At 36.8% G+C, this 25394-nt stretch overlaps 1 protein-coding gene across 1 annotated transcript in view; it reads right to left on the bottom strand.

Annotated features, from left to right (window-relative positions):
* Positions 1-25034, bottom strand: part of BMPR1B (bone morphogenetic protein receptor type 1B) — a 64568-nt gene extending 39534 nt beyond the window's left edge. The window contains exons 1-2 of the mRNA XM_077762328.1: positions 24920-25034; positions 8609-8768 (exon numbers count right to left, since the gene is read on the bottom strand). Coding sequence (XP_077618454.1) covers positions 8609-8751 — 143 coding nt within the window. The 5' untranslated portion in view covers positions 8752-8768; positions 24920-25034. The remainder of the gene's footprint in view (positions 1-8608; positions 8769-24919) is intronic.
* Positions 25035-25394: the final 360 nt, after the last annotated feature.

Raw genomic sequence — 25394 nt, 5'->3', positions numbered from 1 at the left:
TATCACTACTGCGTATGCTGAGAAATGAAGCATTAAACTGTATCTCCATCTTTTTCTCATACTTATGCTTGCTCAGCACCCAAGACAGATACAGAGATGTAGTCCCAGAAGGTCAAGGGAAGAACGCTCTGAGAACGGCATTAGCCATGATTTGTGGATTTGTCTATTCTATATTAGTGGTAGCAGCATTCTGCCATCTATTAGCCCGTCAGTAATCATCAACACCCTTAGAATTGTTTACTTGGTTTATAACCCTCAAGTGATCCAAAATATGTCAGTTCATAAGAACTAGAACAGCGAAGCTCAAATATACTAATTGAATGACTAGGAGGGGCCAATGGTAAATCTCTGTTAGACTAAGGTCAAATGCATGAATACTGCTGTGGAATATAGGCTGCCTCTGAACAGACCTTGCTCTGAATTCTTTGGGGCTTTTAGCCAATTTACTGAAATTGCTATGAAAATCTAAAGCATGTAATCACTGAAGGCAATAAATAAAAGAGTTGCCCCTTAGAAATTTAAACAATATGAGCAGACAATATGTGATTGTTTTATTCCTTTCCTTCCCATTTAGACCATATGTGTGACTTAGTTTTCTCATCATAAGTAAGATTCGGGAATTATCAGAAATAAAGTCATTTTAATTTTCTGACATTAGGAATTCACAGGGCTGGAAAAGAGTGATACAGTATGTTAAATCTAAAAAAAAAAAAAATAATTTCTCCTTATTTATGAGGTCCCCTTACTCGAAATCTGAATATATGGAAAGGCACTCATCAGGATCAAAAAAGAGAAAAAAAAATGCTAGTTAAGCTGTTGGCAAGTTACTCTTACAATGTCCTGGGAAATATAAAGAAACATCAGGGAGAGTAAATTCAAGCTTTAAAAATACACTCCCTGGTCTGCAAGAGAATGGAACTAAAAATATAAAGAGGGTGTGGAGAATGAAAGAAACCCTGGAGAAAAGTCAGTGTCCCCTAAGTCATAAATTCGGACAGAAATCAAATATTTAGTTGGAGGACAAGCAAAAAGGTTAGAGAACCATTTCAAGTGCATATTATCTGCAACAAAGCAAAAATAATTTATAAGCTTCTCGTTGACATTACCAGCTAGTTAGGAACACTAACTGGAAATGAAAAGTACAACTATAAAAACTTTAGAATCACTTGAGGCTTTACAATTCTCAAGCAAACAAACGTAAACAAAGCTATGCTCCGGAGTCAGAGCTGTTCAACTCCCTCCACTGAGAGAGGGCTGCGGAATGTCACAAAAGGCAATTAAGTCCTCCCACGGGCTTATTTGAATATTTTGCTGACTGGCTGCCATGTTTAGGCTTAGTTTTTAAATGTTGTATATTGACTATTATTACCTCATCATTCCCATGGTGTTTAAAGTGATAAGAAGAAGAAATGAAGACTCATGAAGAAAACAAAATAGGAATATTTTTAAACAAAACTGAAAGTACTGAGATGTATACAGGGATATAGGATGGATCATTTGGTTACAGTAATGACTAAGAATTTAAAAAAAAAAAAAAAAAAAAAAAGAACACTGGGAAAGCCTGGGTGGCTCAGTCAGTTGAGCTTCTGACTTCGGCTAAGGTCATGATCTTATGGTCCATGGGTTTGAGCCCTGCATCAGGTTCTGTGCTGACAGTTCAGAGCCTGGAGCCTGCTTCAGATTCTGTGTCTCCCTTTGTCCCTCCCCTTCCCTTGCTTGCACTTTCTCTCAAAAATAAATAAAAATTTAAAAAAAATTTCTAAAAGACCACTGATGTAACATTTCAGAAATGCTGCCCCTGTGTTATAGGTAAAGACAAGTAATGAACAAAATAGAACAGCTGTGTACAAAGGTGATCAGTTGTCAACACTGACTGCTTCTCCATATTTATGCCATTTTTTAAAACAAACTGAGGGCTGGGGGTGGGGTGGGGGAGAGGGGAAGGGGGGGTGATAGGCATGGAGGAGGGCATTTGTTGGGATGAGCACTGGGTGTTATATGTAAATCAACTTGACAATAAACTATAAAAATATAAAAATAAATAAATTTAATGGAGGGAGACAGAGCACCAGTGGGAGAGAGAGGCAGAGGGAGAGTGAAATAGATTATGAGTGGTGAGAAGGGCAGGGAGAGAGAGAGAGAGTGAGAGAGTGAGTGAGAGAGAGAGAGAGAGAGAGTGTCTGAGAGACAGAGAGAATGAGAGAGAGAGAGAGAGAGAGAGAGAGAGAATCTTAAACAGGTTCCTCACTCAGCATGGAGCTCAATGTGGGACTCAATTCCATGACCTTGGGATCATGACCTGAGCTGAAATCAAGAGTTGGAATGCTCAACTGACTGAGCCATCCAGGTGCCCCAATATTTATGCCAATTTTATTTCAGTATGGGAGAAATACTAGAATTCCTAAAGTTCTTTTAAGTTTCAGTCAGAACTGATTAGAAAGACTGTTTGGTTTTAAGTCCATTTTAAATCAGTCCTTGAGAATATTCTATCTTCTAAAATACCTATTTCAGGGCACCTGGGTGGCTCAGTCAGTTAAGCGTCCAACTTTGGCTCAGGTCATGATCTCATGGTTCGTGGGTTCAAGCCCCACATCAGGCTCTGGGCTGACAGCTAGCTCAGAGCCTGGAGCTTGCTTCAGATTCTATCTCCCTCTCTCTCTGACCCTCCCCTGCTCACTTGGTGTCTCTCTCTCTCAGAAATAGATAAAAAACATTAAATTTTTTTAAAGTACCTATTTCACACTCAGGAGAATAAAAGTTTTCAAAGTTTTCTGTCACAGATAAACTCAAAGATATATACAAATTTTAGACTGGCTATTTAAGTCATGTAAATTTTGTTAACTAAAACAGCTAAAAACTGCTTACAGCTTTGTGAACAGTAGTTCACTTGACAAACATTTATTGAGCATACAATGATTCAGGCAGAGTTAGCTGCCCAGAATACAGGGTGAGGAAGATAGAGCCTTTGCTTTGTAAGAGCTTATAGTCTATGAATGCCACAATCCTAGAAGAAACTAAGTCATTCAAATTCTAGCAATAAAGATAGAAATAAAAGTTGGTCAAGCGTTTTCTACTGACCTGGGAAAACAGCAAAGAAGAATGTTGAACAGTGGTAATTGTCAAAGTAAGAGAATCCTCAAGTTTATATGTTTTTTTTTCCTTATCACCTCAGATGGATGGATTCCCATAGTAGTGAGGGAAAGAGGGTAAAATACATATGGCTACTACTGGTCCCAGGCTATGGTTTTTCCTCTGAGATGTCACTGAACTGGAGGAAGGTAAAGTTACACTAATGATAAAGTTCCAACGTGAGAGATGACCTTTATTTTCACAAATGTGTAACCATTGGGGTGCCTGGGTGGCTCAGTCCGTTAAGCATCCAATTCAGTTTCAGCACAGGTCATGATCTCACAGTTCTTGAGTTCAAGCCCCACACTGAGCTCTGTGCGGACTGTGCAGAGCCTGCTTGGGATTCTCTCTCTCCTCTTGTCTCTGCTCCTCCCTTGCTCGCTCCCGCATGCACTCTGTCTCCCTCCCTCTCAAAATAAATAAACTTAAAAAAATTTTAATAACAAAAGGATGTGTAACTATTTTACATCCTTCTCTAGCAGCCGTACCAAGTGATTTGGCATTTTGTTCATTTTCTTCTATGAGGTACACGATCTTTTGAATTTGTCTCAATTTTTATATGAATCGAGCATTTAAATATTCTCACCTTGTGCAAAGGTTCTTGGTCTCTCACTTAGATTTCTCGGAAAGCCTCCCAGCAGGCCTGCCTGCCTCCTCCCTCTGGACTCTAAATGATTCTGTACAGCACGTCCTGATAAATCTTACATTTTCCTTCTCTGCTTAAAAATCATTAACGGTTCTATGTAGAAGTTTAAAGGGCTCTACACTATTCATTTTCCATGAACTCCAACAACAAATGGGCCCATTTAACAGTCTCATTTTATGACTAGGAGGCACAAAGGCAGAGTTATTCCTTATAAAAATTTTGATAAGTTAATGTGAAATCACAGCCTCTTCCAACTAAATTATAAATTCTAAGGAAGAACTTATTCTTGTAAGTGCGATGGTTTTAACTCACATCTTCTACTGAAAAAAAATTCTAAAGATCATAAAACTCAGTATTCAGATGGTCTGAGCAATGGTGGAATAAACTCGATGCAATGGAAGATGTATAAACAAATAAGAATAATGTGCACTTTAAATACTGAGATCTCGGGTCAGGAGCCCCTGTCAGAAAATTCACACCATCACATTCAAGCAGGAGGTTTAAAATTCCTGGGTCGATGCAAACTTTATAAAAAGGCTCACAAGCCCCTAAGCTCTTCCTTCTTCTCCTTGTGACTCCTCAAGGCACAGCTGGGGGACTTCTCTAATTTCTCATTTAGGCAGCCTGGTATCCTCTGCATATCTTTTGTGCAGACATCCGATTGTTTCTTACGCCTGTAAACCCTGAAAACTGTCCAGACAGAATTCTTCGTCAAACCCAGTAAGTATTAAAATATGGTGAAGTATTTAAAATCATCTCTGAAAAAGAGTAAAACAATAATTTCTGCAAACGGATACACTTGTGTGAGCACCGGGATGAATGGGAGAGAGGTGATAAGTAGTAACAAAAATAAGTATCAGAGGCCAAGACAAGTAAACCAAGAAAGGACCCGTAAAGCAGGACAATGTTATATAGAAGAAAAAACAGACAAACAAGGCTGGAAAATAAGACAAAACCTTTGCACGGTGAAAGTCATGTAAAAAGAGTTATTCCAGGAGACTTCAAAGCTTTCAAGGCATACAGTGATTGTCTAAGACCCTGACAATAAATCTGGAAAATGAACAGGAAGGATTAATAAGGTACAGTAACAGCTGGAAAGATATTTAGAAGTTAGGTATTATCTTGAGGGAGAAAAATAACAGCTTCACCTCCTGAATTATGGATATAAAAGAAAGATTCTAATACTTTATTCAGCTCATTTGCACAGCATCTTCTAACATGTACGCTATGAAGAAATGGAATTGGCATGGATTTTAGAAGCAGACACACCCGCACATGGTGGGAATCAAGGCCAAGAATGACTCTGGCCTTAGTGTTGGCTGGTGATGTGATTGGTGCTGCTCATGAAGAGTTTAAAAACCCTCTAAACTTTAGACATATAGTCTGAATTATCATGTGGGCTTTCAAAATCTCTTTTAAGTATGATACATTCCTGATTCGGGCCACTTCCTAGATTATTCTGCCCAGGAGTATGGGAGTGGTAATGAGCAGAAGACCTCCCTAGGATGCCCAAATTGACTAAGAACACCCTACAAGACCTCAGGCCACAGGGTTTGGACAAGCCCTCATCTAAGCTCAAGAAAGCATACCCTTGGGTCTAGAACTCCTTCACCCAGGAGTGCAAGATTTAATGAATATTACCCCAAGTATGTTCCCTTCCAGGTCAGCAAATGGCTTGCCAGTGGTCTGTGAGGAGGGTATTATGGAAACAGAAACTTGAAGAGTAATACATCTAGCTCTCTTGAATCTAAATAACAGAAAAATGGAAAAAAATTGAGCATGCGATGTGCAAGAATTTTTGTATTCATTTTTCTAGTAATTCATTTACCAGAATGAATTTATTACAATTTATTGTATTCTAGAAATGTATCAGTACAACTTACGGGGTTTGGTGGGGAGCATCGTTCACCAGAGACTGCTTGAGAAGTACTGATTTGGAAGTCAGAATAGATTGTGGACTTATGGGAATGGAGGCCCAAATTTATTCTAGGTCTTAGGGCTCAGGAATAAAAGTAGGCCCTGTGATTCACGTGATTGATCTCAGTTCACAGGAGACTCAACTGGAGTTAACATCCCGTTAGCAAAAAAGATGTGCATTTTGCCCAAGAGTGAACACTAGCTCCTTTGAGATCCAGTTCAGGGGTTGGCTGTTGGTCAAGATTCAGCACTTTGGGAGGAGTATTTCTAAACTGCAGCTATCAAGGTCAATAAATCTGCCATGTTTTGGTTCTTATCCTCTTGACCCCTAACAGCTTCTAACACAGCTGATCTTACTTCCCGTTGTAAACTTGGCTTTAACGATACCATACTCACTATTTTATGTTCATTCTGAATCTTGTGGGGAGAGCCTCCCTGACACAACCATTAAATGTCTCAAGGCTCAGTCCTACTCTGGTCGATCAGACTATTTTACTACTGTACTCAATTCTTCAAGCCCTGCCCCAGCCATGACTTCTCTCTGACATTGAGCTTGACTATGTCATTTGATTTGGTAAATGCAATGTTAGAGGACAAGCAGAAGTTTTAAGAGGTCACTCCCTCACAGTCAAGTAAGAAAGAATATTCTCTGGTTAGCTTCTGGTCTGGGAAGGATGAGCAAACAAGTGGAGCAGGCCTGAACTGAAGCAGCGGCCCAATGCCGAGTCCACCTAACCCAGCAGGACCCAGCACAGCGGCAGCCCATTTGTAGAGCCAGGAATGAAAAAATAAATGTCTTTGGTTGTAAGTTACTATGAATCTGAGCTCACTTGTTTCACAGCAAAAACTGACTCATGTTCTACTCACTCATTCTAGACTCTCTCCCCAGACTCTATCTCAGCTCCAAACCCATATCCCATGGCTTACTCTTTGATATTTCCATTTTGTAGGTATCAAAAACCTTAAACTCGGTATGTCCAGATTGAAACTGGATGATTTCCCTCTGTCCTCTTTCATTAAAAGCCTACACTGTGCATCTAAATATACATCCAGAAACTGGTGAAGCCCCTCTGGGACCCCTCCTATATCCAATTTACCAACGTAAAACTTTCCTTCTGAATATTTCCCCAACACATTATGTCATACTTGCACCAGCATCAACCTAATCCAAGATTATTCTCTCTCACATGAACTGTCCTTCCTAAGTCCACATCAATACCCACTGCTACAACTGCTTAAACAAATCTCCCAATGGCTTCCCAATGCTTCTAGGAATAAGATGAACATCCTTAATAGAGCCGACCAGGCTGTGGGTAATCTCTCCTGCTTCCACACGCAACTACAGCCACACCTCCCTCTGCTCCTGCACTTCAGGGAAACCAGTCTTCTTTGAACATGCCAAGTTTCTCCTTCCCACAACAGAAAATCTCTACTTCTGTTAATCCTGTCTGAACACTTTCTTTCAAATCAATTTAGGATGCTTCAATGGCCTTTAAGGAAAATAGAACAAAATATTTAAAGTTGGGATGGCTGTGGAAAGCCTGCCCATATAATCACCAGAAGTATAGCTCAAATGGCACACACAGATTTACTCTTAATTACAGATCCAGGCAAAATAGTAAAGTATCCCGCTAATATGTTTTCTCTTAATAATTTTCTTTTCTTCAGAAAACTCTGGCATTTTCCTGATAATTTTTCCACTTGCTACAAAGGAGGTAGTGTTTCCCAGGAAATACTGTGTCTGAGCTCTGGAATCATTTTATCATGGCACAAAATGCAGTGATCCCAAGTTTGTTCTACTGCATAAGAGCCAAGTTACCAGACCTCTCTGGGTCCTGAATTCCTTATATCTAATGATATAAGGATATATATAGATAATATATCTAAGAAATAAACATCCCTTACCATGCTGGGTTGTTCTGCTGATTAAAGGAGATACATATTTATGAGCATACCCAAGTTTCCTCTCTGTCATTCAGTTAATAGAAATTTCTTGAGCTGCATATCTCAGGATACACTTTCTTCCTCAGGAACTCAAAAAAGAATTCAGCTTATCTTCATGTTCCTTCCTGGGTAATGAGGCCCCAGATGATTATTCAGATACTCTGCCTGGACTTCAAACCTAGCAGCCCATTTCCCCTTTGGTCCATTACCTTTCTCGAGGGAGATTCTGCTTCTCTGACATTTCAACTCTTGAGATGGGTACTTGTCTGGTTACTCTGCCCTATCTCCCTGGGCACAGTGGCCTCATGAGGCTCTGCCTCTCCACCCACTGTTGTCCTCATATGGGTGTGTGAATGCAGGCTATGGTGCCTGGCAAAATGGGTGCCTGGCTGCATAAGGATGCGTAAGAAAGAAAGAGTTAAAGAGTCCAGTTTCAAATAAAGTTTTGTCACAAATGTGATTCTCCACTAAGGAGTTTAGGTCTCTAGTAGTCAGACAACATCTTTCCTAACAGCTGGTGGACTCACATAAGCTCTATCACCCATCGTTGGTGAATATTCCTACGGATGCAGGTGTTCTTTCCATAAGACGAACCACCACTGACATGATGAATGGTTAAAGAAAAATTATCACACATTTGACACCCTCTGCTGTTGAATTTATCTGGGGGACAAGGTCTTTCGAAAGTCAACAACTGGTTTTTGCTGCTTGACACTTGCCCCAAGCCTGGGATCTATGCTCTATGTTTATGTGCATATGTGATGCTTGCAGAAAGGAAGAAGGATCTCAGAACACCATTTTGGGCAAAATGCAATTGGGTATTTTTTCTAAACACAGACTCTGCTCTGCAAGTTAACGGAGTTAGGCACTACTCCTCAGCGTGTGTTCTTGGAAGACATCAGCCTACAATTCTGTAGTTTAAAAAGTATGACTCTCTGTTAAAACTACATTTAAATAATGTATATGACCAACCTGCAAATATTGTTGACTGAGTCTTCTGGACAATGGTGGTGGCATTTGCAACGCAAGATCTTTGGACGAGGGGTGGGGGCTGTACTCTCACCATCCTCTTTCTTGGTGCCCACATTTAATTTTCCTGAACTTCGCAAAAGCATGTTATCAAGTAAATTTGCTGAAAAGAAGAAAGAGTAAGAGTCTGAGTATCTGTGGGACAGACGAATCAAAGTCTGCTATTGAATGAACAATGAGATTAAACAGATATTTTAATGATTTTGACATTAGAAATCATATAATTATTATAATTATATATCTCATATAAAACACATAAATTCCCATAACCCCTTCAAGATAGCATCCTATACATTAAATTAGAATAGTTGTACTTGAGTGCAAAGAGCTCAGTGAGATAGGGGTATAGATTATCTCTTCTCTGTATGCTAATGGTATGGGTAAATATTATCATTTCCATTTGCAGATGACAAATTTAAGGCTTTAAGTGATCTGCACACATCTAATAAATCATGAAGAAAGCATTTAAACCCAGAATGTCTGGGCCCTAAAACTGCCTTCCAACCCATCTCTTCACTTTAGGTATATCATGTCTTTTTTAAAGAAATTATTAGAGATATTTAATATTCAAAATTGGGTAGGATTGAAAACTTAGTTATCTCTAAGATATATCAAACAATATACCTCTTCCCCGTCAACTTTTACGTATAGTAGCAATGGTCGTACATCTTTGATGGAAGACACAATAGTAGATGTGATCTCTACAGACAGATTTTCTGAGTTCAGAATTAGGCTTTAGTATTTACCAGTTGCTTGACCTTGGATAACTTTATACATACTCTCATTGTGCTACACTTATCATAAAAATGGAGGTTATTACAAGCACCTACCTTATGTCAACAGCTTAGGGTGTATATGTTACATAGTAATGCTTGATTAATGCTAGTTAATATCATTGGAAGGATCTATTTACTTTTTAAATAGTAAGACGTTTCATTAATATAGGGTGACCTAAGGCTAAGATGGCTTTCATATTTTCCCTCTTTACCACCACTTTTGAAAAAGTAATGATGCAGTATCTGTGGGATAGACAGATACTCCAGAAGGAGACGTGCATTCACTGATGCCTATTATATTTCAGGCGTTGTGGCAAGAGCTCTCATATGTGCCATGTCACTGCATAAACTGTCCACCTGTGCAATGTTTGATTTAAAATCTCTCTCACAACAAATTGAGCTTGCCTATAGTTAAAACAAAACAAATTAAAACAAATTATCTAAAGACGCCTGGTTAAAACACTGAAATTCTAGGCCAGAGATGCAATATACTCAATAGCATATTATTGCTATTATGTATAGCAATAATACACGTGCATACATACGCATGTGTTAATTTCTTAAACCACAAACTAATGCCTCTAGCCACTGGTTCCATCAGAGAATGAGAGGTTTAAAAAAAGATAGAATCATTTCTATATGGGAAGCTAATTAGTTGAACTCTTAGTGATAATTGAAGGGGAAAGCAACAAAACATGTTAAGTCAGCTTACCAGAATATCCCCCAACCATTAATTCTAAATTCATTAGATTTTTCAAATTTGCATAAAATGTGTACCTAACGTTCTCTAATGGTTTCTTATAGTTTAGTCTAGAGAAGACCTGTAGACGGCCATGTGCACGTGCGGAGTTTGTTATATGCCAAATCCCGGGCCACTCACAGTGATGCTCATTCCACAGGTCTCAGGTGGGCCACGGGAAGTGAATAGTCAAGCTCCCATGTGATTCTGACACAGACCACATGCAGACTCCACTCTGAGAAATCCAGGACTAGATTAAGCAAATCATATTTATTTAATCCAACCATATAATTTACCGCAATAGATGTATATTATCTCTATACAGGAGGAGGCTTATCCTTAAATTCTAAAATGTTAGTATCTTATATTTAAAGCCCTTTGTTACAAGGTCACCTGCATAAACGCCTTGGCACTGCTTCCGATCCAGGTGAAGTGGATGTAGGTCAGTCTATATATCACCCTGCCATGCTGGCTTGTTTCTTTTTAAACCTGGTTCTCAGTCTTACTACTTTATGAGCTGAGCAACCTCAAAGTAACTCAAAGTGATTAAAATAAGATATTTAAAACTTATTACACCCTGCTTCATACCAGACCTCTTCCCTTTGAAGTTGTAAAACAAAATAATTAAAATGAATTCATTATGCGTATGTCTAGTTAGCAAATACGTATCAGGTGCCTTTCCTGTTCCAGGCACAGCCTGAGTATACAGGGTGAACTAAACATCGGCAGGATTTCCCATTTGGTGGCAAAAGTGGCTAAATGGAATCTTTACACTTAATGGTTTACATTAGAAAAGGAAACATCTTCATACTGCTGGTAGTAAGATGTCATTTAGTAAGAAACATTTTAAGATAGGATTCAGAATTTTCTCACATTTTAAATTTATTTAAAGACTGATATGAATTTTAGCTAGAAGGAGGGTCTTTACAAAATTGCTTATAACAGCCCATATTTACAACAGGGGATAAGTTAGATCTCTAAAAAGAGAGTCATTTAAATGTTGATGTAGAAGTAGATTTATTGGCAAGAAAAATATTAAAATATACTTTTTGTTGGAAAGCGTAGATCACACCAAGTATTTCAATTGTGATCCCACTAGAATAAAAGGCTGAAAAATTGAACCTATGATATAAAAGAGACCAGCAAAAATCTGGTAAGCAGAAGGAAAGCAGTAACTGATTTGACAAAGCCAAAAATGCTGATTCCTAAGCCAAAGATGGAGAAAAACCAAGAAGCAAAACAATTTTACCACTTGAGCTCAAAAGGGCCCCAGATTGGTACCAGCAGTTGCTTTTAGAAGTAGAGTTCAGCTGGGGTGCCTGGGTGGCTCAGGTGGTTAAGCGTCCAGTTTCAGCTCAGGTCATGATCTCACGGTCCGTGGGTTCAAGCCCTGCATCGGGCTCTGTGCTGACAGCTACGAGCCTGAAGCCTGCCTCGGATTCTGTGTCTCCCTCTCTTTCCGTCCCTCCCCCACTCACACTCTGTCTCTCTCAAAAATAAATAACCATTTAAAAAATTAAAAAAAAAAAAAAAAAAAAAGAAGTAGAGTTCAGCTACCCTCTCTATTTCCCAAAGGCTGGTAACATCATCTCCACCTATCCCATCCCCACATCCCTGCCGGAAGACTGGAAGAGTAAATCTATTATGCATATCACTGAGTTGCCTTCCTTATTTTGTGTTTTATCATCAAGGTGAGGGACTATAATTATGGAAAGACCCCATATGTCCATTGATAGATGAATGGATTAAAAAAGATGTTGTGTATACACACACACACACACACACACACACACACACATATACAATGGTGTATTACTTGGCAATCAAAAAGAATGAAATCTTAACCATTTGCAACAATGTGGATAGAACTAGAGGGTATTATGCTAAGTGAAATTAATCAGTCAGAGAAAGACCAATATATGACTTCACTCACATGAGGAATATAAGATACGAAACAGAAGAACATAATGGAAGGGAAGCAAAAATAAAATAAAAACGGGGCGGGGGGACAAAACATAAGAGACTTTTAAATATAGAGAACAAACTGAGGGCTGCTGGAGGGGTTGTGGGTGGGGGATGGGCTAAATGGTCAAGGGGCTTTAAGGAGGACACTTGTTGGGAAGAGCATTGGGTGCTATACTATTAGGGGATGAACCACTGGATTCCACTGGTGAAATCATTACTGCTCTATATGCTAACTAACTTGGATACAAATTTAAAAAATTAAAAATAAATTTTAAAAAATTTTAAATGTTAAAAAGGTGATGGACCGTAGAAAACTAAGCACAGGGGAGGGCAGGGGTGCCACCTTACTGCAAACATTCAGTGAGCATTTACACTGGCTATGGACTCCTCCATCCTTTCTCCCTACGTGGCTTCTAGAACATGATGGAGCCTGGCTTATCTCTCCTTTACTCAGGAATCTGACCTGGTCAAAAACAAAACAACAACAACAACAACAAAAACCACAGAAAACAAAACCTAAAGATAGGGATATTAGAAGTTTCTCAGTGAAACAGCCCTGCAATATTATCTTATGGAGAGGCCCACTGGTGATAACATCTATCCAATGAACAGGGCTTGTAATCAGCTTTAAAGTGACCCAGTCTCTTATGCACACGCTACTAATTCAGGATCACTAGATTACAAAGAAAACCTTAAACAGCAAAGATCGAGGACAAAACAAACATACAGAAAAAAGCCACTTGGAAGAAACATAAAATGGAAAAAAAAAAACTTAAAAAAACCTATAATCGATAGTGTCATCTATTAAAAACAAAAACATGGCATCAGTGAAACAAGAATGTGTTGCTACAAAAAGGGAGCAGTAAACAAGGAACTCTAAGAATATGATTGCCAAAATTAAAATCTCAGTAGGTGAGTTGAGATAACCATCAGGAAATTCTCCATAATATAGGGCAAAATACAGAGATGGAAGAGCTCCCTAAATTAAAGCATCAATCCAGGAAATTCAAAACCTGAATATCTCTAGGAAGACTGACCTGAGAAAATAGAGGGGAGGAAATAACCAAATAAGTAAGTAAAGTACAATTCCCATAACTGAAAATCATGATTTTCTAGTTTGAAAGGAACCATAGAGCATACGTATAGACCTACACCAAGGTATGTTACCATAAAATTTTATAACACTAGAGACAAAGTGAGAGTTTATATATCACATATTGTATACATACAAAAGATAAAAGTAAAAGAGATTAAAAATAAGTGTGGCATTGAGCTTTCTACAGCAAAATTGGAAACTAAGATAAAATAGAGTGATGTCTTATAAATTCCGAGGGAAAAGTGTTTTAAATCCAGAAATCAGTACTTGGGAAAATTAAAAATGAAATACGAGGAAAGAAAAATTGCATCTGAAGATTTTTCAAGGTCTCAAAACTTCCACCTCTCATCCACATTTCTCAAATCATGGCTCTCAAACACTGGACAAATCAGTTAAGAAACATACTTTCTATAAAAAGTGTGAAGATGAAATAGTGCTGTATTTAACACTAAACATGCAGTCAGAAACACATGTCAATTTACCAGAAACACATTCCACCAAGAACAAAAAAAAGGAGAAAAAAAGCATTGTCAGTTCATAATAGAGATACCGTTTCTATAAAGTGAGCTAATGGGGTGCCTGGGTAGCTCAGCTGGTTAAGCAGCAGACTCTGGATTTCAGCTCAGGTCATTATCTCACGGTTGGTGAGTTTGAGCTCTGCACTGGGCTCTGCCCTGACAGTGTGGAGCCTACTTAGGATTCTCTCTCTCACCGTCTCTCTCTGCTCCTCCTGCAATCTCTCTCTTTCTCAAAAGAAATAATTTTTTAAAGTTAATAGAGAAGATCCTAAATAAGCATGTATGATTGCATTCATATAATGTAACCAGAACAAGTTAAAGTGGTAAGACAATAAAATGACTTTTTAATTAGCATTATTAAGTAAATGAATGGTTAAATGCAAATGAGACAAGTGGAGAGTTCTTCACTTGCTTTTGCCAAAATAATCAAATCAAGAGAGTAATTTATGTAAAAGTATTCAACTGTTACACAGGAGTCAGTTAATCTATATGTGTTTAACTCCCTGTGAAATGAAATTCATTATCACACAATTAACAATATTTCCAATTGTGAGATAAAATTAAAATAATTGAGTGATAATTTGGAGGTTAATAGAAGACAAGGGGGTAGAGAAAAAGCAGTAGCAGAACGATTAAATCTGATTAGATTCATTTTAAAATCTAAGAACACTGTTAAAAAGAACAATTATAAGATCTTTTACTTATTGAAGTAAAATTGACATTCAACATTATATCAGTTCCAGGTATACAACATAATGATTCAATATTTGTATATACTGTAAAAAGATCATCACAGTTAAGTCAAATTAACATCCATCACCATACATTGTTAGTTGTGTTTTTTTTTTCCTTAAGATGAAAATGTTTAGGATCTCCTCTCTTAGCAATTTTCAAATATTATTAACTACCATTGTCATACTGCACATTAAATTCCCAGGACTTATTTCTTTTATAACTGGAAGTTTGTACCTTTTGACTCCCTTCACCCATTTCACTGACCTCTACCTCCTGCCTCTAGCAACCACCAACCCATCACATCAGTGAGTTTGGCTCTATTTTGTACTGTTTTGTAAGCTTTCACATAGAAGTGAGATTATCTGTTATTTGTCTTTATCTTATTGGATTCAATATAATGGCCTCACTCAATAATGGACCCATAAAAATCCACCCACGCTGTCACAAATGGCAAGATTTCCTTCTTTTTATGGCTGAATAATAATCCAGTGTGTATTTACATACCACATTTTCTTTATCGATTCATCTATCGATGGACAGTTAGGTTGTTTCCCTATCTTGGCTATTATAAATAATGCAGCAATGAACATGGAGGTGCAAGTATCTTTCAAGTTAAGTATTTTTATTTTCTTTGAGTAAATATCCAGAAGTGAAATTGTGGGATCATATGGTAGTTCTTTGTTACTTTTTTTTTTTTTTTTTTTTTTTTTTTTTGAGGAAACTCCATACTGTTTTCCACAGTGGATGCACCAATTTACATTGCTAACAACAGGGCACAAGGGTTCCCTTTCCTCCACATCCTCAAAATCTTTTATCTGTTTCTTTGTTTGATAACAACCAGTCTAACAGATGTGAGGTTAAATCTCATTTTGAGTTGCATTTCCCTAATGATTATATTGTTGAGCATCTTTTCATGCACCTGTTAGGCATCTGTATGTCTTCTTGGAAAAGTATCTATTCAGATCCTCTGCCCATTTTCAAAAAAGATTTTTGTTTTTTACTATTGAGTTGTATGAGTTCATTATATGTTTTGAATTGCAAATATTTTCTCCCTCTGAGCAGGTTGCTATTTTTTTTTAATATTTATTTATTTATTGATGGGGAGTGCGCAGAGACAGAATCCTAAGCAGGCTATGCACTGTCAGCACAGAGCCCAATGTGGGGCTCGAATTCACAAACCATGAGATCATGATCTGAGCCAAAATCAAGAGTCGGAACCTTAAGTGACTGAGCCAACCAGGCACTACAGTATGTTGCCTTTTTTATTTTGTCAATGACTTTTGTGTGCAGAAGCTTTTCAGTTTGATATAGTCCCACTTGTTCATTTTTGGCTTTAGTCGCCTTTGCCTTTGGGGTCAGATACAAAAAAATCGTTGCTGAGACAAAAATTAAGGAGCTTATGCCTAGCTTTTCTTCTTGGAGTTTTATGATTATCGGTCTTTAGTTCAAGATTTTAATCCATTTTGAGTTAATTTTTGTGTATTGTGAGTTAAATTTTGTGAATGACAATGGTCCATTTTCATTCTTTTGCATGTAGCTGTCCAGTTTCTCCAACAGCATTAACTAAAGAAACTATCCTTTCCCAGTTGTATACTCTTGGTTCTTTTGTCATAAGTTCATTGACCACGTATGCATGGGTTTATTTCTAGGCTCTCTATTCTGTTCTAATGATCTATGTGTCTGTTTTTATGCCAGTACCATACTGTTTTGATTACTATAGTTCTGTGATGTACAGCTGGCCCTTGAACAACATTGATATGAACTGTACAGATTTTACATGTAGAATTTTTAAATAAATACAGTACAGTATTGTAAGTGTATTTTCTCTTATTTATGATTTTCAATAACATTTTCTTTTCTCTAGCTAACTTTATTACAAGAATATGGTATACAATACATGTAAAATACAGATATGTGTTAATCAACTGTTATCACTAAGGCTTCTAGTCAACAATAAGCTTTTGGTTTGGGTGGAGTAAAAAGTTATATGTGAATTTTTTGCTGCACTGTGGGAGAGGGTCAGCACCCCTAAACCCCACATTGTTCAAGGACAAACTGTAGTTTGAAATCAGGGAGCACAATACCTCTAACTTTGTTCTTCTTTCTCAAGACTGCTTTGGCTGTTTAGGGTCTTTCATGGTTCCATAAATACTTTAGATTTGTATGTTCTATTTCTATGAAATATGCCATTGGAATTTTGATGAGGACTGCAACAAATCTGTGAATTGATTTGGGTAGCATGAACATTTTAACAATATTAATTCTTCCAATCCATGAGCATGAAATATCTTTCCATTTATTTGTGTTTTCAATTTTTTCATCAATATCTTATAGTTTTTAGTATAATATATCTTTCACCTCCTTGGTTACATTTACTCCTAGTTATTTTACTCCTCTTGGTGAGATTTTCTTTCTGGTATTTCATTACTTCTGTACAGAAATACATATTGAATTTCTGTATTTTGATTTTTTTTTTATCCTGTAACTTTACTGGAATTCATGTATTAGTTCTAATGTTTGTTGGCTGAGCTCTTAGAGTGTTCTACATACAATGTCATCTGCAAATTGTGACATTTTTGCTTCTTTCTTTCCAATTTGGATGCCGTTTCTTTCTTTTTCTTGTCTAACTGCTCTGGCTCGGAGTTCCAATACTATGTTGAATAGAAGACATGAGAGTTAGAATCCTTGTCTTATTCCTGATCTTAGAAGACTATCAGCTTTTCAATTACCAAATATAATGTTAGCTATGGGCTTCTTATATATGGTCTTTATTATTTGATTTTTTAAATGTTTTATTTAGTTTTGAGACAGAGAGAGACAGAGTATGAGCAGAGGAGGGGCAGAGAGAGAGAGGGAGACAGAATCCAGGAAGCAGGCTCCAGGCTCTGAGCTGTCAGCACACAGCCCAGCATGGGGCTTGAACCCGTGAACCACAAGATCATGACCTGAGCTGAAGTCTGACGCCCAACCAAATGAGCCACTCAGGGACCCCAGATCTTTATTATTTGAGGTAAGTTCCCTCTATACCTTCTTTACTGAAAAGTAAACAAGTAATCCACTTATCATAAGTGGATGTTGCTTTCTGTCGAGTGCTTTTTCTGCATCTATTGAGTTGATCATACAATTTTTATTCCTCCTTTTGTTAATGTGCTGTATCGCACGGATTAACTTGTGGATGCTGAACCATCTTTGTATCCCTGAAATAATTTCTACTCAATCATGGTGAATTATCCTTTTAACGTATTGTTGTATTCAGTTTGTGAGTATTTTGTTGAGGATTCTTGCATCTGTTCAGCAAGGATATTGGCTCATAATCCTCTTTTCTTGTGGTGTCCTTGTCTAGTTTTAGTATCAGGGTACCTCTGGCCTCATAAAATTAGTTTGAAAGTGTTCCTTCCTCTTCTGTGTTTTTTTTTTTTTTGAAGAATGTGAGAAGAACTGATATTAATTCTTCTTTGATTGTCTGATAGAATTCACCAATGAAGTCATCTAGTCTTGGACTTTTCTTTGTTGGGAAGTTTTTATTTACTTATTAAGATATTCTTTTTTTAATGTTTTGTTTCTGAGAAAGAGAGAGAGAGAGAGGCAGCGTGGGCAGGGGAGGGTCAGAGAGAGGGATATACAGAATCTGAAGCAGGCTCCAGGCTCTGAGCTAGCTGTCAGCACAGAGCCCAACGCGGAGCTCGAACCCACAAACCATGAGATCATGACCTGAGTCGAAGTTGGAGGCTTAACCAACTGAGCCACCCAGGTTCTCCTACTGATTAAGATCATCTTAATAGCTAGTTCCCATGTGAGAAAATGGGACAATAAGAAACTAGACTGTTTTATCTACTGTTATAGTTATGAAAAGGGATTTATTTAAAAAAATCACTTTCATATGAAGCCATACTAAATTTGCTCAAAATTAAGCCAGCCCTCACAAACATAAGCCAGACATTTTGGAACATTTGAAACAGCAACTAAGGCATAAAAAACACAATTACACGCATACAAAGAATAATTATTTTATAAAAACATGAACTTAGCCAGATAATAATGATGCTAAAATAAGAATCAGAAGAAAACACACACACACACACACACACACACACACGCTAAATGTGAACATCCAGTTGAACAAAGGAATAGCAATAATGGAGATTTATCTCAAATATTAGATCAAATATTAGATGTCTGATTAAGACAGTTATCAAATTGTATTTTACACACTTTATTATATTTATTACATTTTTGGTATCTCTCCATTTGCTATAGGAGAAAGGCAGACTTAAATAGACAATAACATTTGATTTAGTCAAAGCTCATTCAAATAATGTAAGATCTCTATTAATTAGATCGTCATTTCACTTGACTTTGTGTTAAAGTTTATATAAAAGATAATCAATGAAAACAACTGAAAGATTACCATTAAAGAAACATTAAGTACAATTTAGTATATCATATTTTCTAAAGTAACAGGTTAAACCATTAAAAATTTTTTTACTAAAGAAAACTAAATAGTAAATGACTTCTACTTAAGTTGAATAAAATTTCAACAAACGTGATTATTTCTTCCCAATAGGTTTCCAATTATGCTTTTCATATTTAGTAATAGAATTATAAATAAACTTGACAGAAAAACGTGGGGGGGGACAAATGGAAAAGCCTGACTTCTAGAAATTTCTTAGAAATAAATGCCTCACTGAATAAATTACTCTTTAGAAGCTCATTCCATTTTTCACTTTCCTTTCTCCCTCCTACCCTCTAGATTAACAGTATGAATCCAGACAGTTCAGACGCTGTCTGTTTGACATAGCTGGTTACATTACAGCTAATAAGGTATTTAACTATTCAAATTATGATGGTAATAAAAAGTAGGGCTGTGGAAGGCAATCTAAAATTAGTTCTCATTATTTCAGAGGACCGTGAGATTTTTAGAGAGCAAATGAACCACAAGATCAGTTCAAGACATATGTTGGTGTGTGTATTATTAATGAATCATGACTAAATTATATTTATAATCTTTATGAATTTCATACCTAAGAGACAGATTTATAGATTTATAGATTTTCAGGCAAATTAATCAAACATCATGAAGTGACCTAAGGATCATCAGGTAATAATGTGAATTCCATTCAAGTACAAAGTTTAAATAGAAAGTTATTTTTCTTGAGTATCTTGAATTCATCTTTACTTGGATATATGTTATAATTATATACATGTTTCCAGCTATCTTGTATATTTATATATAGCTATATACAAGTCTTCTGTGGTATCTCTTCTTGTATAAGTTAGGAAATAAGGCACTGTTATAAAGAGTTTCTTTAAGGTACTTATTCGGAATCAGTGGACAATTAGCTGGTAGCTTGGTATAAACGTTATAAAACAACTCATTTTTGATGTATATGCTTAATAAGCCGATTTTTAAAAGAATATTTCTGTATTATTTTATAGTATTGTGTACTCTTCCACATGAGTTTTACAGAAAAAGGAAACAAGATTTTTACAAAAACTCAGAAAACACCGAAAAATAAAAGTACAAGTAAAAAAGAATGTACAATAGTAAAACTTTCCAGCAGATAAATTTTAACTTTCATATTAATCCATTATACCTTTTTAAAATATAGTTTATTATTCATCCATTATATCTTGAAGTATATTTTACTATATTTATTTTTTTTCTTAGTAACATTCTTATCACTTCAAAATTACAATAAAACCATTTTAAGTTTGTGATATAAAAGACTGCTTCATATGTCATAGGGAGGAGAATATCAGAATCTAGTGTCACATTAAGCCACAGAACAATCTTTATGAACAACAAAGATAATTAAGGAAACAAGTTGCAATACAAATGCAATGAGAATTGGATTAGACTCGTCAAAATTCACTGACAGATGACATATGATTATTTTGTGTCACAGAATCTACTAGTAATTTATTCTTCTTTCCTTTTTTTTTTTTTTTTTTTTTTTTTTTTTTCAGCTCTCTGCATATCTCAAAACTTAACAAAATTTTAAGTGTCTTCACTATTCTACCCCATCTTCACCAGAGGGCAGGCAGGAGCAAGAAGAGAAACTGAAATTCCTATCACACACGTTTGTATCTCAAGTACCCTGGGTGAAAAGATTAGTGAAGAAACATTTGAAAGTACTGAACTGCTCAGCAATGTTTTGGAAATGCTCTATTCTACTCTTATTCATGTTGTTATTATAATAAATAATGTGAATCAATGTCCATTCCCTTTCTCAAACAAAAATACACTGGTTACAAACAAAAGTTTATGATACACAGGGATAAAATTTGAGTCAGAGCTTATAAATAATACTAATCTTTAAAATAGCTCTAGTGATAGCAAATAATGAGTTTAAATAGATAACGAATTTTTAGTGTCTTCATTTAAACCTGAATCCTTTAACTCAGTTCAGTGATTTAATTTACTATCTAATAAGTTTATTCAGTTCAAAAGGCCCAACTTCAATTTTCATTGCCAAACCTCTTTTATTGTACGAAGGCATTTTCAAATAACCTTCCCATGTTGTCTGCAATAAAAACTTAGAAAAAGTATATAGGAACAAAACAACAACCAGTCATCAATACAAGGGATATGTGCCTAAACTCTTAAAAGTAACCAAATACAGGGGTGCCTGGGTGGCTCAGTCGGTTAAGCGTCCGACTTTGGCTCAGGTCAAGATCTTATGGGTCTTGATCTTATGGGTTAGAGCCCCACGTCAGGCTCTGTGCTGACAGGTAGCTCAGAGCCTGGAGCCTGTTTCAGATTCTGTGTCTCCCTCTCTCTCTGACCCTCCCCTGCTCATGCTGCCTCTCTCTCTCAGAAATAAATAAAACATTTTAAAAAAGTACCCAAATACAAATACAATTCTGATTCAAAAACACCAAAGCAAAATCATGTATCTTAAGGGAAGAGTAGACTTTCACTTGTTAGCTGTAATGTCATTGGCACATGAATCTTTCTCCTTCAAGAGTTTCAGAAGTCAGAGGAGAGAGAGTAAGAGTCTGTGGTGAGTTCCTGAGAATGCTATGGAGGGAGATAAAATGTCAGATGAGAAATCAGTATCAGGTCTGGTCACCAAGCAGTGGGCCCAGACTTGACCAAAACAGTACAAACCCCGTTACTCCCTGGGTCTGTGCCCTCTGCGAGTCACTTGGCCTTCCGTACACGGGATAGGGACGAGCAGTGGCCCTCACTGGTTTGCTACGAAGACTGGAAGAGATGTTCCCAGGAAAGACCAGCCATAGCTCCTTGCAAGTAGAAAGCACGAACCATAGTAAATCGCTGTCATTTGCTGCAATGCTTAAGCTTATTTTTCAACTTGTATGTTCACTCTCCACCTTTTTCTTTCTCCACCTCAAGTTTTTGTTCCTTGTCCCTACTCCTTCATCGCCTACATTTTTATTTTCTATTTTTCTTTCTTTTTCTTCTTTCCCCATCCTCTTGCTCTCATCCTGAATTTCTCTCTTCAATTCTCCTTTCTTTTGTTTCATTTTACTTACTTTTAGTTTCTCTTTCTTCCTAGACTCATCCTTGTGAGCAAAAAGTCTATAAAATACAGGGTTTGGGGTTGAAGAAACATGGAGAGTTTGTGCAAAGACAACTAATATATTGTCATTGATTTTCCGTTTTCCTGCTCTGCATTAATTTATTTAGCAAATAATCTTTAAATCCATCCCATCCACATAACACAATGGCCCAGAGCTCCTGAAAGGCCCCCAACAAAATGAGAATCTTGCTGCTGAGACAAATCGACTACATGTGGAACATGGTGAGACAAATCAACTACATATGGAAAACCATAAAACAGTATATGAAAACAATCAAATAGATGTCATAATGCCACATATAATTGTCAAATAGAAGTCCTAGGTAAGAGTGCATAGGAGGGAAGACTACTATGGGTGGCAGCAATATCTCTTACTGAAAACATAAGTACCACCGCCAGGCATACTGACAGGTGTTCATTTCGGTGGTTTACTGTTGACACAGCTAAGTAGGTTAATAAAACATATTAGTTTAAAAATGTTAGCGATGTGCTGGCTCTCTACAGGAACTAGGGCTTTTATCATAAAACATTTCTACATGTTTCCATTTACTGCAATTGTTTCTGTTTTCACCAGACTCACACATTCACATTACCACATCACTCAGGTTCTGTAGGATAATCATGTTTTCAACATTTTACATCATAAAAGCCCTGCCAAAACATCTGGATAAAAAGTGAAAGCTTCCATCATTCAAGTATTTTATTTTATGGGATGCTAGACTATGACTTGAGCAAATCATGAAAAGATTAAATATTATATAAAAGTAAGCAGACAACATACACATTTATATTTATGTGTGCCGGAGGTAACTAATGTAGAGCTATGAGCCGGAGTAAACACAACAATTGATTATAACAGAAAATACCTCTTTGGACATCACATGTATACTTTTTAAACAGCAGTTAACCTTTCCCTCAGGTTTTAGTATGTTTCTGAGTTTAGAGAAAATCAACCAAAATATTCATATAATTGAAAAATCTTTGAAAATACTAAAAAATACAACAGGGTTATAGTCATCTTAATAAAAGTATCAGTATAAGAAATAATGAATTTGACAAGTGGCCACTGTGTTTAAAAATGATTTAATGTCAAATAATTTATATCCTTACAATAGCATAATCACAGCTGATAGGATGATTTAAAAATCAAGAGATGCCTGGGTGGCTCAGTCGGTCAAGCATCTGACTTCGGCTCAGGTCATGATCTCATGGTTTGTGAGTTCGAGCCCTGTGTCAGTCTCTGTGCTGACAGCTCAGAGCCTGGAGCCTTCTTTGGATTCTGTGTCTCCCTCTCTCCTGCCCTTCACTTGCTCATGCTCTGTCTCTCTCTCTCTCATTCAAAAATAAATAAACATTAATTTAAAAAAAAAAATCTAAAGCATCTCTGTATTTTATCTCTGTTCAAACCCATGTTGTTGGGAAAGAAACCAAACCAACAGTCCCCGTGACAACACTGTCAGAATCAACCTGGACTACCTGGACTTGGCAGATTTCCACATCAGGCGTTACTGACTTTATTCAGTGACTCCTACCAGTGCTCTGCTTCACCTGATTCTGAAGTTTATCAAAGTAGATGTTCAACTTGCCCCACACCAAAACTTACTCTGCAGCTTCACAAACACTCCCAAGACTGCTTGATGTATGAAACTACTTTGAACAGACTCCTATAAAGGAGACAAGTGACAATAAAGCCACTTTATTGTCAGAAACCAAATCACATGTCTATGCTATTCGTTTTCCCCAAAGGAAAAACTTGGAAAGCATTTAGGATTTCTTTGTTTCTAATAGTTTCTATAACCTCTAATTGGATAGCTGTTAAGGATGCACCCTAGTTAAGGTGCATATTGGCCTACAAATACAAATATATTGCCACTTCAAGTGTTTAAATATATGAGACATAAAACATATGGACTATATATACACATTTTTAAAAGTCTTAACTTGAAATGATACACTATTATCAACTACTATCATCATCAATAACTTCAAAGGTTTCTCTCCGGTGAAACAATATGGAATAATGGTAACCAACAACACAATGTATTCAAACAAAATCTGAGTCCTAGAAAGCCATCATAGTTTTCAGAGAAAAACTGTAAGAAAACAGCTGCTCAAAATCTACAGTGCTGTCTACATGGCTTTGTTTACACGTATGTCTTATGCTTCATAAAAATGTTTTCTAAGATAGTTACCAAAACTGACATGAATACTAAAATATACTTGCCTTTGTTTCTGAGTGTATATGTACCTCACTAAAATCATTCATAACCTTCTTGATCAAAAGGAAATGGTTTAGTAACTATAGTTTCAAAACATTCATTTGTTCTAATATTTAAATTATACTTTTAACATACTTTTGCCTTTTTTAAAAACCCAACTTGGACGAAAGCAACCTTGATCTTTATAATCTATGAATTTAGAGTTACATGTCAGATCAAACAGAACTACCAATGTCAAAACTACAAACAATTAAATTACACCACAAGGTGTAACACACCCACAATACCTGATTTTAGCCATGACAGCACTGGATAGTGTGTAAAGGTAAATACACATCCCCACTCCAATACATATACTGCACAAAATATTTGTAAAAATTTTAGGAGTTTAAAAGTATCCTGAATTATATACATGGACTGCTGGGACAGCTAAGCCAAACCAGTTTCTTGACATGTGATTTTTGTGCATAAAATTTTTGAACACCTTGAACTGTTCTATTCCACCCTCTATGCCAAGAAAGATTAAGTTCTATCATCTTGTGTGTGTGTGTGTGTGTGTGCGCGCATGTGCGTGCACCGGCACTGACTTAACTGGTCTTGCTAACACTTTTTGGAGGGCAAAACAAGGCTCTGCAAGACACAAAGCTTCTCCCACTACTCACTTTTGATTTCTGTACGCTTGATAGATCGTTGCCAGGTTCCCTGGGATGAGACATGAGGAGGAGGCACAGAATTGCTAGGGGTTCCACTAGAAAGACCAGCACCGTAGGCAGCACTAATCCTGCACCTGTGATGTGTTATTCAGCAGTTAAGAAATGCAGTCCAGACTGTGGTCGCCTAATACAGCTCAGCTGTGTTTTCAGTCCTCCCTTTGATTATAAGCTGGCAAGAGAGATTATTCCAGTCAGGCATTGAGCTATGTTCAGGATACATGGCATATGACAGTGGAAAGGTAAAAGAGAAAGGAAACCTTAGAATCAAAAAAATAAATAAAACGAAAGAAAAGAAAAAAAAGTCACTGACCACAGTGTATTATATATCATTTCCAGATGGTTAAAAGCTGCCTCTGATTATAAGCAAGGAAGAAAAAATATAGGACACGTAAATATCTAAAAATCTATTTTTGATACTATCCTT

The sequence above is a fragment of the Crocuta crocuta genome, unplaced genomic scaffold, assembly GCF_008692635.1.
Source record: "Crocuta crocuta isolate KB4526 unplaced genomic scaffold, BGI_CrCroc_1.0 scaffold83, whole genome shotgun sequence".
In the NCBI taxonomy this organism is placed as follows: domain Eukaryota; kingdom Metazoa; phylum Chordata; class Mammalia; order Carnivora; family Hyaenidae; genus Crocuta; species Crocuta crocuta.
This window is presented reverse-complemented; position numbering and strand designations above follow the sequence as displayed.